The sequence below is a fragment of the Pteropus alecto genome, unplaced genomic scaffold (genome assembly GCF_000325575.1).
Source record: "Pteropus alecto unplaced genomic scaffold, ASM32557v1 scaffold52, whole genome shotgun sequence".
In the NCBI taxonomy this organism is placed as follows: domain Eukaryota; kingdom Metazoa; phylum Chordata; class Mammalia; order Chiroptera; family Pteropodidae; genus Pteropus; species Pteropus alecto.
The window spans coordinates 3,202,244-3,219,698 of record NW_006433941.1 but is presented as its reverse complement, the minus strand read 5'-3'; the positions used below and the strand labels follow the sequence as shown (position 1 = coordinate 3,219,698).

The following is a 17,455-nucleotide window of genomic DNA, read 5'->3' as shown; positions in this document are numbered from 1 at the left end:
AACCTTAACAGTTTCTTGGGTTTCATTTCAGAAATATCCTACGACATACAAGTAAATATGTATGCATTATTTTTCTTCTTTAAAACAAGCAGCAGCATACTCTATATAATATTCCTCGCTTTGCTTTTTCAGTTTAATAGATGGGTAGATACTTTAAATTTTAGAGTAAGGAAGGTCTTTCTAAGTAAAGCATGAAACCCAGAAGCCACATATAGACTAAAAATGAAGAGAGCTAACATTTATTATTTACTTACTATGTGCCAGCCACTATGCTAAATGTTATTCACATTATCTCCATTCTACAAATAAGAAAATTAAGGCTTAGAGAGGTTAAGTAATGTGCCCAAAGAAACAGTGCTGGGTTGGATACAACTGAATACATAATACCACAAAATAGAAGGAGGTGGGAATGTGCATACGTATGAAAAAATGAATACCCTAATATGTAAAGAACTCTTGAAATCAATCTGAAAAAGACCAATAACCCCATCAAAAAATAACATGAGAACAAAACAGGCAATTTTTAGTCTATATGTGGCTTCTGGGTTTCATGCTTTACTTAGAAAGACCTTCCTTACTCTCAAATTTAAAATATCTACCATCAAAAAATAACGTGAGAACAAAACAGGCAATTTATAAAATACAACTCCCTTCATTAAAAATGTTCAATCTCAATAGCGACTGCTACGAGGCCAATTAGAATCACTTTTTTCCACTTCTTAAATTGTCAAAATATTTAATTTGTAATATCTGGTACTGGCCAGAGTTTAGAGTTTACCAATATACTTGTGTCAATTTCAAATGTACATCGTTCATGTAACAGCAACTCTGCTTTAGGAATCTATCTTACAAAGCTGCTCGTACAAGTATACAAAATAAATACACACATACAATTCACTATAGCTTTGTTATTCTGACAAAACATTGGTAGCCATAAATTGATTAAACAAATTATGGTTATTTTCATAAGGAGAACACTATGTAGCTGTTAATGATAAAAGTAGCTCTAAATATACCAACATGTAACAGTAGTATACAAGAAACAGTATAATATGATCCCATAATACAGAAAATTATATACGCACACAAAAAATGTGAAAGAAAATGCAACACTTAGCAGACTACATCTAGAAGTGGTACTGTCAATTTCTTTATATGTTTCTATATTGTACTTCTGTAAATAATGTATTACAATAAATGAAAGTAAAGATTTTAAGATAATGTATCCTCCTTCACTTATTAAAATGATTTTGGGTGAATATAGAGTAACTTCTACCTCTCTCTTCCTGCTCTGTTCCTTTCCCTCTTCCCTTCCCTCTTTTCCCTTCCCCCCATACATACACACATACACACAGTTAATAGACTATCTTATATACTTAAAATCTCCTAGACAGCACAAGTTTTGGTTTCATTCCAAATACATAAAACTAAATTAAAAGAACTTAATCAAAAGCAATATAAAGTTAAATGTCTTTAAACAAGAGTTCAAAGACATGATTACTACTTGAAACAAACATTTCAAAATTATACAAATCTATGTTATTGCCAAGGGACATGAACGGCTTAAACAGATTACCCTGACTGTGAACTGTGTATGACAACAAAAATGTCATGAAAAGAGTATCAATTAAATAAAAGTATGTGGGAATAAACATTCTGTGACCCTCATAAAAAAAATCTGAGTTAAATTTTCCTAGAAAAAGGCAACCTCAATTTATTCTGGTTTGATATCAGTTTACATTCTTATGTAAACAACAAAACAGCCCGTTTTATTCCTCAAGGAGACAATGGGTAGAGGGTGGAGATCAAAATAATTTGGTAATCTTGACTGTTCTGTTGTGCTTGACTAATCTTCTTAAAATATTTAATTTTTAATATAAAACTTACCAGTACTATTCTTTCAAAGGTATTCTATAATAATTCTATAAACCAACTATTCCATATTCCTAATTCACAATTTCTTACAAGCACTGAAACCACTCCATAAGTCTCTACATATAAATTAACACATTCTTGTTCTAATATTATCTAGAAATACAAAGTCTCAGGTGAACCAATCCTATGTTTACTTTTTCTCCCCAAAATCCTAATAAAATGACAGAAACATTTTTTAAAAAGATGTGCTTTGATAATTTACTGATTATGCACATTTTACCTAACACTGGTGTTTTTTAATTTCCAAAAACTATTCACCATTAAGTTCCTACATGTATGTTAGTCAGTTTCTATAACAACCACACCAAATAACTCTTGCAGCTAGGCATTATTTTATGAATTCAACAAATTTCTACTATGCATTTCCTAGGTGCAGAGAGTTATTCTGAGAGTGGGGGCAGAGGAAGGATTTAAAAAATGACTGAGAATACGGACATGCCCACAATGGGATTATGGTCTGTGGGGACTACATGAACACGTACATAAGTTAACTATGATACAAAGGTATATGTAAAGCATTAAGAATTTTCAGAATGAAAAATATGTATCTTTGGAGAAGTGGAAATAAGAGACTTCCTGGATGAAGTAATATGTGATCAAACCCTCAAAAAAATAGGCAGAATTTAGAAGTGGTAGACTTTGGAAGAGAAAGGCAGGGAAACAGCATTCCAGAAAAGCACAGTATGAGAAAAATCAACCCTTCATAATGCAACGCAAAACAGACATATTATTTAACAGCCCAAATGGCATAAAATATGCCATGCTTCAGTATTCATGTGAGAATATCAGTTTAAAAAGAATAATATGCCTTTTCCTTTAAAATAAATTTTATGGTATGAATACATACAGAAAATATTATATATATTTTTCAATGTAGCATTAAGAACGCAGTTCATGTTTGTGCTCTTTATCTAAGCTCTTATATAACAACTGAAGTTCCTCAGACTTAAAAAAATCCAGAAGTTTGAGAATTAGTGAAGCAAGCAATAGCCAATTTATAAAATAATTTAATCTACCTGTTTAGTTCTCACAGGTAACCACGGGCATAATAAAATTTCCTGTAATACTTAAATTTCATGAAATGTCACTAGGTCCAGATAACCTCAAAGACATTTCTGTTTAATCACAGCAGATTAATAATTAAGCAACCTAATTCCCTGTGATAATCTTATTACTGATGTAAATCGATACTAATTTTATTCAAACTGTATTTTCATTGCAGAAATTTAAAGTTAGGAAATACCTTAAATTCAATACCTAAACTGAATAAATGATCTTTCATTCCCCATCCACCCTAATATTTAAGTAACTGTCAATCATCACAATGATTCATCCCATGGATGACACGGTGTAATGGAATGAGCACTACAATGGATGTCAGAAGATTAGATTCCACCAGTGCCCAAATTACAACAATTTAGGCAAATCATTTCTGTGACCCTCAGTTCATTCACCAGTAAACAAGACTACAGATGGTATTCATAGGAACCAACTTACATTTGTTTGACTTATGACTTTTTCCTATTATATGATGGTGTGAAAGTAATATGTTCAGTAGAAACCATAATTCGAATTTTAAATTTTAATCTTTTCCTGGGCTAGCGAGCGATATGCATGCAATACAATACTCTCTTGTGATCCTGGACAGCTGCAATGAGCCGCAGTCAGCTACATGATCAAGAGAGTAAAGAACTGATACACCATGTTGCCAGAGTATTTTGGATATTATGTTTTGTGTTTTTGCATCCCATCATGTCTACAAAATTCTCATCTGTGTCTCCAGCTTCTGGTGAGAAGAAGAAGCCAATTTATTTAAGATGAAATTCAAGATAACTGCCTAACTATAAGTTAGTGTTAAGTGCTTTGAGCATGTTTAAGGTAGGGCAAGGCTACAATGTTCGACACTCCGTAGGTTAGGTGTACTCAGTGCATTTTCAACATATCATTTTTTTCAACTTAAAGAGGGGTTTGTCAGGACATAACCCCATCGAGAAGCATCTGTAGATAATTGAGAAGCATTTATAATCTATATACCTCTACATTCTATAATTCTATAAACTAGCATTTTAACTAATTTATATATTTGATACATTTACTTAATTTTTTTTATGGTAGATTTTTTTGAGTAAAAGTAACAGCAGCACACATGAAAGAATCAAACTAAAGAACTCCATAGGAACATTAACATGGCTTTGTATAGTCTCACCTTCAAATGCAAAGATGACTCAGAAAAAAAAAAAGTAACTTGTATCTGAAGACTATCCAAGTAATATTTGACCACACAAGCTTCTGGTATAGAAAAAAATGGTATTAGAATAGTAAAAATGTTCAAGAACACCACCACCACAAGAATACCAAAATATAAAACAGAAGCTCTATATACAGTCATTGCTACATGACAGAAGCTTTTCATAGCTTTTGAGTACTCCTAGTAAGCCCTGATAGAAAAAAAAAAAAGAAATGTTTTCTTAACCATCGATATATATAAATGTACGTTTGCATTCTCAAACTTGAAAACAAAATATCAGGCAATCTACAGACTGAGTTATTTACACAAATACTGATCTGCTCAACTTTATACCTTTATAGCATTTAGCAATGTGCCCTGAACATAACGGCACTTACCAGTGGTCAAACAAGTGAATGAACTATACATGAATTTCTAACAAATAAATCCACACATAATAAATTATAATAAACTTTTACTACTTCTTTGTACTATATTCTAGTAAAATCCAATATATGAAGTAAAAGAACAAATGAGAGTAACTAAATATGTGAGACTTGTATCACTCTCAGGCATCAATAAGAATTTGAAATTGCAATTAAGACAGATCACAAAATACAATTAAAACTGAATAACAAAACACAAAAAACTGAGTAACAAATAGCCTGACATTTACCTACATCAACCTCTTGTCTATTCAAAGGCCTTTGCTTTCAAGAACAGACAGCAATAGCAAGAAAATCTTAGTACTTCACAAATTTAAAAAAAAAAAAAAAAAAAACTTAAAAAATCTAGACTGATCTAAATATACCTAGCCTTGGAACAAACTTTTACTCAATTAAATTCAAAGAAACCTAAGTTAATTTCAAGCATTTTGTGTTTTTTTTAAATTATGTGGGCAGGACAAATACTTAAGTTTTACTGTCTGATTAAATTCAACAGGACATCCAACTAAAATATATATATTCTTTAGAGACCATGGAGAGAATCACAGCTATATAGCTATGTCGCAGCAGACAAGTATATTCAGGTAAGCTGTAATGTAAACATATTCTTCTAATTAGAATACAATGTTTATTCATTAAACAAATATTTGCAGTGTCAATATCCAACACAGAAAATAAAATCCTACATGATGCCATCAATGTAAAGATAAAATCAGATACCCTGTGCTCAAGAGGAGATAAAACAGGTATATAAACACCAAAAAAGCAAGGTAGAAAGTGTAAATGCCATGAGAGATGTGCAAATAAAGCATTTTATAAGTGCTGAGAGAGCTGTTACTACCTCACAGAAATATAACCCTTTCAATCTGTTTAATTTCAGAACTATTAACTCTCTTAGGCTCACAACAGCTAACCCCAACAGAGCAGATGTTTTTCTACTATCACAGGCTAGGAAACTGAAGCAGAGAAAGGTTGATCATGTTCCAAAACGTCACATAGTTAAAGGAAGAATCAGGACTCTTAGTATTATATTTTCTCTGGGGAAGTAGTTCAACATATGGCAAGCCTTTTGTAAAAGGAAAGAGCATTTTATTTTGGTATTGCAAGTAATCACATCCATATGTATGCATGTGCACATTATATAAACGTGTGTTAACCTTGATTTCTATTAACATGTGTGCTTAAAGCAAGGCAAAGCAACCGTGTACTATAAATATTAAAATAACTAAATAAACTTCCACTGGATTTTAACACAATGAGAAAATAAAGACATTTCTTTTTCCAACAACTTGTGGTTATTTCTTCCGTAATTTTACCCACGTCTAAATAAATTCTAAAAATGGTCTCCTGAGCCCAGGTAAATTGGGCTTTTGGTTCATCCAATAAGTATCTTTATGAAAAGGTACATCAAAACAGTTTCAAAAAAGCATTAAAAATTAAATAATGCCATCAACTCTTCAGTTATCCAAGGACAATCACGTGTGACTCATGAGCTACAGCTAATGATCAAGATCTGGTGAACGAATGAATGAATGTTTGTAGTATTTTAAAATCCCCGGCCTGTTGCTCTTTGCACAATGTTCCGCACCTCCCATCATTGCCTCACCGGAATGCACACAAGAAATGTAAATTTCAATATAATTAGGATACGATTAAGGAAACAAATCTGATGCAGGTGAATACACTAATCCTCCAAATTAGAATTACCCAAACCACTACTCCACAAGGTTAATTCTGTTGAAGAGGCACTGAGGTATGCAACATCAGTAAAAGAAAAAACAAACAAAAAAACAAACTGACACTTCCTAAGGAAATACTGTTCATAAATATCATTTATTCCTATCCACACCTTTAATACACGACTATACCTAATGCAGTTAATTTGAAGAATTCAAATTCAGTCTCCACTCCAATAAAACTAATTTCTCAATTATAGTTCCTCTAATCCCTCTCCCACCAAAAAACTCCCCAACTTCGCACATTAAAACACCAATAATAAAAGGCAGAAAATACAAGGTTCCGATCTTTGCCATCTCCACCTCTTCCCACCCTTCGCCATTACTCTCCGGAGTGGTTTGGTTAAAAAGGTGAACTAGTTTGCTCCTCTCGCACTTGTCCATGGCTGTCACCCTCCCTAACCCTTTCTACACTCCCAACACGGTTACCAACTCCGCTTCAGAGTGAGCCAGGCTCGCCACCTGTGCGGGCCCCACCCGGGGTTTCCAGGCCCACTCTGCCTCCCTCGGTCAGTCCTGCCGGTTCCGCACGCCCCCTCCCCACGGGACACTTCTCTGCCGGCACCGGCCTGGCCGCAGCCCATTCTTCCTCCCAACTCCATAAGCCTCCTTTACTCGCCCAACCTGAGCTTCCCGCCGGGCCCGACTTGTCCAGGGCGGCCGAGGGGAAGAAGCCGGATGGCTGGGGCGGGTCCCGACCTGCCAGGCCCGTGACGGCCCTCGCCCGGCCATGAAGCCGCGCCCGCGGCGTGTGCCCTAAGAGCTCTCCCAAGCCCCCGACCGAGCGAGGGCCCAGAGGCCGGGGCTTTGGGTGTCGGGGCCTACTCACCGGGAGCTGGCGGAGCGTGGTAGCCGGCGCGCCCGGAGCCTGAGGAGCGGGACACGGCCCCGGCGCGCGTCCCCACCTCGGGACCTCGGTCGGCGCGGCGAGCTGGGCGCTCACTACAGCCACCGCCGTCGCGGCTGCGGCTGCATCGCCACCTTGGCCGCCATCTTGCCTCAACCCCTCTCCCTCCCCCCAGCCCCGGCGGCCGCGGCTTAGGCGGCTCCAGCGCCAGCTCCTCCTTCTTCCGGAAGGTTGGGGGACAGTCTCCCTCCGCTGGCCGGGTGCGGCTGCTAACACTGTCGAGCTTCCTGGGTCACCCCACGCCTTATCCCCTCACTTTTCCCTACGGCCTGGAAGCGCCGGTGCTTTCAAGCGGAGGTAGCACTGAGCCTGGCTGGACTCAGTGCGCTGCCATTGGGTGCCCAAGCTGGGTCGCCCACCTCGAGCCTGCCGACTCCCCAGCGCCAGGGGCCTTCCCCCGAGCGTTGGAAAGGAAGGACACAAGGCCATGCCTCGGCCCACTCGACCCCTCAGCGACGCGAGGCGGCTTGGCGGGATGGCGGTGACTTCCAAAGGTGCCCGGGCTGCAGGAAGGGAAGTTGGTTCCCACGTGCTGGGAGCGGGAGGGGTGGACGTCGACCTACCCAAGATATTTTCCAAGGCTCCGGCTGTAATTCGTTCCAAGACTTCGCTGAAATGCCGGCAGAGCCTGTCTGTCCAAGATGTCGGTCTTTTAAAGTCACTCCTCAAATGAGCCTGTGGCCCTTGCGACTACAAAGTGAGCTTTCAGCCTTACTCTTCTAATGAAATGACTGGACGGTCCATCGTAATGGCATACTTTTCTTTAAAGAAGCCACCACGCCACAAAAATCAAGAAAAAACAAAGTCGGCGTTTATCCGGATAAGGGGCTGTCTAACCGTATAATTACGAGAAAGTCCCAGGTTTTAAGAAACGAGTTATAAAACGTTGAAGAAAGGAGGGAACCCGTACACAATATTTGGGCGTTTATTTTAAAACCCTTTCCTTTAAATCCATTGTACTGTGAGGGCAAGGGTAAAAAGTGGGACGGGAAGCGGTTCTGTTCAGCTCTGAAACCTAGCTGGCACACACCTCGTAAGTGCTGCATAGAGAGAAGTCGATAAAGAAGTTGGGAGGCGTCAGTGTAAAACCACAGCAGGAACCCGACGTTTAAAGCCTCAAGCCATGGGAGCAGGTTGGCAGGACAGATTTTAACTCGGAACGGAATTTCCTCGAGTGCAGTTTTCTTGCCGGAGTCAGGGTCAGCTGCACCTTTCCCTATTGCGCAGGCGCAGTGCCACTTACAAACCATGGAAGCGGTAGGTATACTGTGTTTAGCTGTGGTGGTCCTAACATGGGGCTTCTTCTGGGTTTGGGATTCCTCAGAACGAATGAAGAGTCAGGAGCAGGCTGACCTCTTGGGAGGCGGAAGCCATACCCTCTTGGTGATCGCGCACCCCGACGATGAAGCCATGTTCTTTGCTCCCACGGTGCTAGGTTTGGCCCGCCTGAGGCACCGGGTGTTCCTGCTCTGCTTCTCTGCAGGTAGGAGGCTGCTGGAGGGGTGTTGGGAGCCGGAGCTATGAAGGATATTTAGGTGCTAACCTATCTCAGTCGACTTTTCCCCAAAGGATTCTCAGTTGTTGAGAGTTAAGTGAATACATCAAAGGTCCCTTCTCTGGACTCTTCACGGAGAATTGGTGGCTCCAGCCTAGGGACTGTAGTGCAGCTTACAGGGTAGGTTGCGGGAGGTTCCCAGCTTGCGTACGCCACTCTCTGCTGGCAGGATTGAGAAGCACAAAAAAACTGCTCACATTTGACTCCATTTAATACCTTCATTTCCGTTGGGAACTGGGACTATACTCTGTAGAATCTTTATTTGCGGCAAGACCAAAAATAATCTTAACATAGTACACCAAACAATCTGAACTGTATCGTGCTAACTCAACCCTTAAAGCTTTACTTCTAAAGGTAGCAAAAGACCTTCCTGCTGCTTTTAAAATCCATTTTGTGCCGAAAAGATGTAAATGTCAAATTGAAGAGGTGGACTAGGATCCTTAGACTAGAAAATAATTTTATAGGGAATTTTATAGTTCAACACCACCTTACTTTTAGTGAAGGGGCCTTTCAAAAAATAAGCCCTTCTTTACCGTACGGAAAAAGATAGAATGAGAAAACAAAAATTGACCATGATAAAGGATTATGGTGATGACAGCTCGAGTGTATAAATGAAGTAATTGAACCGTACATGTACAATTGGTGAATTTTATGGTATCTAAAATTATACCTCAGTAAAGCTGTTTTTAACAAATATGACCATGATCTCTTTTCCCATTTGGTTGTGTGTCATTCCATTTCTTTTTCTATACAGATTTTTTTCAAAGAATCACATTTTATATAATTTTATATTTTCACTGAACGTTATTTTTTCATTCATTTAGCAAATCTTTATTAAAAATTTATGTGCAGTACATACTATTAGAATGGCCAAAATCCGGAACATTGACAACACCAAATGCTAGTGAGGATATGCAGCAAGAACTCTCATTTATCAATGGTAGGAATTCAAAATGGTTCAGCCTCTTTGGTGGAAGGCAGTTAGGTTGGCAGTCTCTTACAAACTTGAACATACTTTTACCAAACCATCCAGCATTTGCCCTACTTTGTATTTACCCAAAGGAATTTAAAACATGTCCACACAAAAACGTGCATACAGGCATTTATAGCAGCTTTATCCATACAAAACTTGGAAGCACTTAAGATGTCCTTCAGTAAGTAACTGGATAAATAAATCAGTGCATCCAGGCAATAGAATATTAGTCAGTGCTAAAGAGAAATGAGCTAGCAAGACATGAAAAGTCATAAAGGAAAAACTAAGTGAATATTACTAAATGAAGCCAATTTGAAAAGGTTACATACTGTACGATTGCAACTACATATACTCTGGAAAATGCACAGCTAGGGAAACAGTAAAAACAGTGATTTGCAGAGGTTGAGGTAGGAGGAAGGATGAATGTGGAGCACAGGGGATTTTTTAGGGCAGTGAAAATACTCTGTATAAAATTATAATGATGGATGTATGTTATTATACATTGTCCAAACCCAGAGAATGAACAACACCAGGAGTGAATGCTAATGTGACCTATGGGCTTTAGGTAATAATGATGTAAAGTCATCAATTATAACAAATATACCATTCTGATGGGGAATGTTGATAATGGGGAAGGCTATGCATGTGTGGGGACTGGGGATAAACGGGAAAATCTGTGTACCTTCCCTTCAGTTTTGCTGTGAACCTATAACTGCTCTACAAAAATAAAATTTTAATTCTAAAAATTTTTAATTAAAAAAACTTATATGCTAGTCCTTGTTCTATGCTTCAGGAATAAAAGTGAAAACAAGCTAGGTGAGGACTATGTCCTTGTGAAACTTATAATTTAAACATTAATAATATTTAGATATATAGCCTTTTAAATGGTTTCAGAGAGAAACCTTAATTTAGTCATCCCTTATTGTATGTGTTTAAGGGTGGGGTTTTTTTCCCCAATTTATCTCTATGACAATAACAGTGAACATCTTTATGTATTTCATTAGGACTGATTTCTAAATTTGGCTGCTTTCGGGCTTTTCATGCAAATTGCATACCCAGAAACATCAATTTACATTCTCTCTCAATATTCTCCCTCTCTTTGTCTCAATGTACCTCTCTAGCATTGACTAGCATGTTTTTATACTATTTCTTGATTTAATTAACACTTTTTTCACTCAAAATCATTTGTTGCTGGTAAGATTAAACCATTTTCATATTTAATGAGAATTTGTGTGTAAGCACTTTTCTTAGTTTGTGCTATGAAGGATATCAATTGCAAATGGATGCAGTTCAAGTCCTCAATTTTTTTTTTGTTTGCTTTTCATTTTATGTTTTATACTACAAATATAGGAGTCAAATTATTAGCAAATTTGTTTCAAGATCTGCAAGAGAAGCCTCAGTTTTATTTCCAAAGTATAGGTGCACTGGGTTCTTTAATATCTCATTTTTTTAATAGGTTGGGACAAGAAATCAGAACCCTTTCAAATTTTAAAAAGTATGTCCTTGGCACATATTAAACACTCAGTATCTTTAATGTTGTCTTTCATTATTTCCTCTGAATCCAGTTTTCCATTTAAATTGTTCTTCCTTATAAATATTAAAATTATTTTTAAAACCCTAGTACATTCAAAGCTGTGGATTAAACATTACACCGCTGACTTCTAATGTGAAAAATGGGAAGATAATAATTTGTCATACATTATACTGAAAGCTGTAATGGTGTGTTAGAGAGTACTATGGACACAAAATTAAGAAAAACCTGGATTCTTTTTTCAGGGGTTTGAATTAAGGAAAATTCTCCAAAGATTTTCTTTTGAGCTGGTCTTTAAAAATAGGACTAGGTATATAGGAAATGGGGCAAGTCGTTCTAGACAACAGTAAAAGTATCAGTTAAGTCTTAGACTTGTATGATTGATTCATTCTAACTATAGCTCCAGTTTTAAGGGGTAGGGAGAAGCAGGAATAAATACAGTATTCTGTTATTAGTGGCTCATTTAATCTCAGCAGTCTTATGATAGATATTATTTAATAACATAAAACATTATATAATATATAAAATGTTACACACATAAAATTTCTATTCCCGTTTTACAAATATGGAAACTGAATCATGAAGAAGTTGAAGTAACTTGACCACAGTGACCGGCTAGAATGTGGAGGAGCCAGAACCCTGTGGCTCTTCCCTGTTCTTACTATGGCAGTATAAAAACAATCAGTCTGTACCCAATCTGCCTCATTGCCTGGTATGCTGTGTCAGTTGAAATAACTATTTTGATTTCCAGTATGTATGTTCCAAGAAACACTAATTCATCAAATTGCTATTTAAAAAAAAAATGCTTTGGCTTGACAAGTTTGGGGAAATTAGCCAAATGTGCTATCCCTATTTAGAGGTTCATGGTCCTTATTAGAATGTCAACATCTTTGAGAAGTCTTGCTGTAAAAAATTCTGTTTAACTTTATTTAGTCCAGCATTTCTCCCAATGCACATAACCTATTAATATACACATGAAAGAAAGCTATAGTAAATAGTAGAATGTTACTGAATACATTTGGTGAACGATTAACACAACCAGTTCTGTGTTTTAGTAAGCTCATTCTAGTGGCAATATGGAGAATGGTTTGAAGGGAAAGATTAGATTCAGGAAAACCAATTTAGCTTATCCTTTCCCCTCCAGACTGCACTGCCAACCCTCATATATCAGATTTTCATGTATTTCTGATCTGTATACTATTCTTTTAGTCAGTTTGACATCCCTGTGCTAATATCATGCTGTCTTAATTACTGTAGCTTTTATAGCAGTCTTTCTGTCTGTGACTTTATGATATGTTTCCTTATTTGTATTAGCCTTTAATGTCTATTTTAATGCCTGTTAATAGTTTTATAATAAGAGTCTTACATATGTACTATTGAGATGATTATTAATTTTGTCCCTTAATCTTCTCTCATATCTAGAGATTCTTTTTGCAAATATTATTCTCTTGCTGCTTTCTCATAGTTTGATATTCTTTCTTTAAATATATTAAGCGCTTATATCTGTCCTAATAATCCCAGTTTCTACAGTCTCTGTGTCTAATTCTGCTCTTTGAATAACTCGTTCTGACTTGTTTCCATGTGTATTTTGTGATTTTTTTTTAATTGTAAGCACATTTCGTGGAACCATATTTGTTATAATATTTTGGTGATTTATATCTGCTTCATCTAAGCAACAAAAAGCACTACCATAGATCACTCTAAACTAAAATTTTAGATTAAGATTTTTCAGTGCACAGAGGTACTGTAAATTCCAAACGTTAAGTGCATTAGTTGTCTAATGCTGTACAACAAATATCTCAATACTTAGTGGCTTTAAACAGTAATAATACTTTATCTCTCATGGTTTTAGACAGCACAGTTGTCTCTGCCCCACGATATTTAGTACTTCAGCTGTAGTATCCCAAGGCTGGGGACTAGACTCACCTGACTTAGCTAGAGATGTCAGCCAGAACATCCACGTATAGTCCACATATAGTAAATCCACGTAGCTTGGGCTTCCTCAAAACCTAGTGGCTGTGTTTCTGAGAGACAGCCTGTGCTAGGGGTAAGCCATATTGCCTTGGAAATCATGCAGTATCACTTTTCACTGCATTCTATTTGTCAATGCAGTCTCAAGTCACATTCAGGTTCAAGGAGATGAATAGACTTCACCTCTTTATAGGGAGCAGCAAGGTTCTAGAAGTACATGTGGGACTAGAAGTACTGCTGTAGCTATTTTTAGTAAATACAGTGTGCCACACCAAGCAAAGGTCAGTTTATTTAACAATTCGTAGGGGGTGGCATTTCTCTTACTTTCCTTTCTACTAGAACCATGTCTGAGAAAGAGATGTGGCCCCACCATTTCTGTTTAAAGTAGGTTTTTTCTCGTTCTCCCACTGTAGGTATTACCTTTTGAAGGTCTAGTCTTTACAGAGATCTTATTTGTGCCCAAGCTTTGTCTCATACCTGACTTTAGGCCATCAGGCATAGGCTGATACTCAAGGTGCCTGACTTTGGTTCTACCTTAATTGTCCGGATTTGTACTTACCTATTGTTTAAGACCTTCAAAGATAGCCCTTACTTTTTTGATAATTCAGCCATACACTCTAAAACATGGTTGCCTTTTATTTTACATGATCAGGTACTCAATGCTGAGGGTCTCTCCAGCATGATTCTCCATCTGATTCACTATATTCCCTAAAACAACTTATCAGGTTATTTTTAATAATGATTTTTAATCATGAATAATTCTTCAAAGTTTTCCTCATCGAAATATATTTATTTAGATCCAGAGTCAAAGTGTTAGTCTCATCTGACTCTCTTCATTCTAAGGAAATATCTTAGGTATTAACTGTATCCTATTAAGAATGGAATAAATTAGTAATATTTAACAATACAAATTGTTTCTTTAAGGGAGCTATAAAACCAGAACATGACTCAAAGGTTACATGTTTGTGATCCTATTTGTAATTTTATATATAAACACTTAAGTACTTTCCTCTAAAGTTTAGATTGATGGGATTTCCGTATGATCATAGGCGTAGGCATCCAATGACTAACTGAAAACAATGCCTGTTCATAAATGTTGATACCAAAATGGTAAGTTAACTGTTTATAAGAATATTTTGTATTTCTGAGTATGTATTTACTTACCTTTTTTTAATAATTAAACTTAGAATTTATATGCCAGGTGATTGGAAATACTTGTAACAGCTTGTTGCAATGAGCTGCACACTGTTCTAATGCAATACATACTTCTGATTTCATCTGATATAAATATACTTGTCATATATTCAGAAAAAGACACTTTCCCATATGTTTGGCCTTGTTAATGACTATTTGTAAGTCACAGGTCAGAGAAACTAACGAAAAGTATTTTCATTAGTAAAAGTCAATATTAATAATGAAATAATACAGTACATACAAGCATGCATATTCTGAGAATAATGAAATAATACAGTACATACAAGCATGCGTATATTGGTTAATAATAGCATGTGATGGTGTTTCTTAATCTTTATAAAAATTGTTTTACCAATTTTAAAGGCAATTTCTGTTTTACAGTGGTGACTCATAACAAAGATTTTTCCTCAATGCAAATCTAATTTTAAAAATATTTTTACTGTGATAAAATATAAATAACATAAAATTTACCATTTTAGCCATTTTTAAATATTCAATTCAGTGAGTGGCATTCAATACATTCACAATAGTATATAATCATCACCACTATCTACTTCCAGAACTTTGTCATCATCCCAAGCAGAATTCTACCTATTAAGCAATAACTCCCCATTCCTTCCTCTCCCCAACCCCTGGCAACCACTGTTCTACTTTCTGTCTCTGAACATGACTATTCATATAAGAGGAATCATACAATAATTGTCCTTTTATGTCTAACTTATTTTAATTAGCATAATGTTTTCAGAGTTCATGTCATAGCATATATCAGAACTTCATTCCTTTTTAAGCCGAATAATACCTCATTGTGTGTATATACCACATTTTGCTTATCCATTCATCTATTTATGGACACTTGGGTTGTTTCCATTTTTTGGCTTTTGTGAATAATACTGCTATGAATACAGGTATACAAGTATCTATTTGAGTGCATTTTCAATTTTGGAGCATATACACCTAGGAGTAGAATTGCTGAGTTATATAATAGTTCTACATTTAGATTTTTGATGAATCACCAAACTGTTTTCCACAGCAGCTGCACCATTTTATGTTTCCACCAGCAATGCATGAGGGTTCTAATTTCTCCACATCATCACCTATACTTGTGATTTTCCATTTGTTTATTTTTTATTTTTTATTTTTTAACTATAGCCATTCTAGTGAGCGTGAAATGATGTCTCATTGTGGTTTTGCCTTGCATTTCCCTAATGACAAATGATATTGAGCACCTTTTCATGTGCTTATTGGCCATCTATCTTTAGAGAAATATCTATTTGGGTAATTTATCCCTTTTTTAATTCTCGTTTCATTTTTAAATCATGATTTCTCCAACTGGGTTCCTTGGACACTTCCTGGGAAGAGGGTCCAGCTCTTTTTGTTTCAGCTTCCTTTGAGGAAACCAGGCCTTTTGGCTCCAGTAATACTGCTTCCTTTTATCTCTCCAACTTAAGGTTGATAGTTACTTCTTGCTGTTGCTAATATTTGGATCATTTCACTATTCCCTGTTTGGCCCTCAAATCTTCCATCAGTCATGTATCAAATTCTTTTGATTAAATTCATAAACCGATATAAATATTTGATAAGGTTTCTGTTTTCCTAGATAGATCCTAACTGTTACAGAACCTAAACTTCCTCATTTTAGAGTTTAGAAAATGTTGACCTTTTTTTCTTCCAAATACATTTTATAATTAACTTGGTCATGTTCAAGGGAAAAACTTGCTGGTATTGCCGAAACCCAGAAACTTTAGGAATTTCTTCAGATTCATGAAGTTAGTAGAAGGCCAGGTATTGGGACCATAATGCTTTGATTCTCAATCCACTTCTCATTCTAAATTAAAACTTCCAAGGTAGGGAACTGGGTAACTAAAGAAGTTGAGGAGGGTTTGTTTGGTTTGGTTGGTTGGTTGGTTGGTTGGTTGGTTGGTTTGTTAGTTTTGCTATATATAGCTTTGTTCTTTTGATTTTTACATAAATAAATGTCTTACCTATAGAATAAATTAATTTAAAATCTTTAAAATAAAATAAAATATACCTTTATACATGTGGTATATAAATGTAGGTCTTTACAAAGTGACTTTAATTTGTATTAAATACCATGCTTGCTAGTTATTACTGAGTAGTATTAGTTATCACAAAACAGAAGACTTCACTAAGCATACCATTCATACATAACCTTATACACATATACACAATGTAGTTATGTAAGTAAATCTACATTTAATCCCATTTGTTTTGTTTTCTAGAATAATGATCTCCAAACATTTTTTGGCCACATTTTCCTATTGGTAAAATCTTTTGATCATATACTCCCATTATATGTACTGTATATTTATTTATAATTAAGTACATGGACAACTGAACTAATGTGTACATTATAAAACATTAACAAAAGTTGGCATCTATAAAAGACAAGGTAAACAACTTAAGAGAAGTTCTAAGGCTTTTTCTCCTCCCCAACAGATTATCTTGTGCCTCCTAGAGGTGCAACCATCCTACCTGGATGCTGTTTAAGAGTGTTTCAGTTAAGAGCTGCCAAAGAATCTCAGACATTGAATCTGTTGAAGTGCCTACATGTTCACCAACTTAGTGAAAATTAAATATTTCAAGTGATCTCTGACTTCAACTCTCTAATCTATTTTAAATTCTTTAATTTAAATACAAAGCAATAAAACCAGCTCCACAAACATGTTAGCTTCAATTCTAAGCTGTTTCTCACAACCATAATCGGTCTGATTTGCATAGCCTCTGGGTTTAGGAATCGTGTCACTGGTGTAGACTCTTTATCACCAAAGATTAAATAAACGACACAAAATGAGAGAGGGATTTGAGAGGAACCTAAAATATTAATGACTCGCAAAATTGACTAGTTTCTATCTGACTAAATGTTAAAAAAATGTTAACAAAAAATTGTGATGAGGACAATACAAAATTAAGCTGTTGTCTGGAATCTTTTTAAGGTTAGTCCCTTTGTTAGATACAGTAT

General features: G+C 36.2%; 2 protein-coding genes across 2 annotated transcripts in view; one reads left to right on the top strand and one right to left on the bottom strand.

Annotated features, from left to right (window-relative positions):
• NCOR1 (nuclear receptor corepressor 1) overlaps positions 1-7,368 on the bottom strand; it is a 173,975-nt gene extending 166,607 nt beyond the window's left edge. Inside the window, exon 1 of the mRNA XM_015586644.2 lies at positions 7,174-7,368. The gene's annotated coding sequence lies outside the window, so the exon portion shown is untranslated. The remainder of the gene's footprint in view (positions 1-7,173) is intronic.
• A 144-nt stretch (positions 7,369-7,512) lies between these two features.
• PIGL (phosphatidylinositol glycan anchor biosynthesis class L) overlaps positions 7,513-17,455 on the top strand; it is a 65,343-nt gene continuing 55,400 nt past the window's right edge. The window contains exon 1 of the mRNA XM_006908409.3: positions 7,513-8,734. Within this exon, the coding sequence (XP_006908471.1) occupies positions 8,500-8,734 (235 nt within the window). The 5' untranslated portion in view covers positions 7,513-8,499. The remainder of the gene's footprint in view (positions 8,735-17,455) is intronic.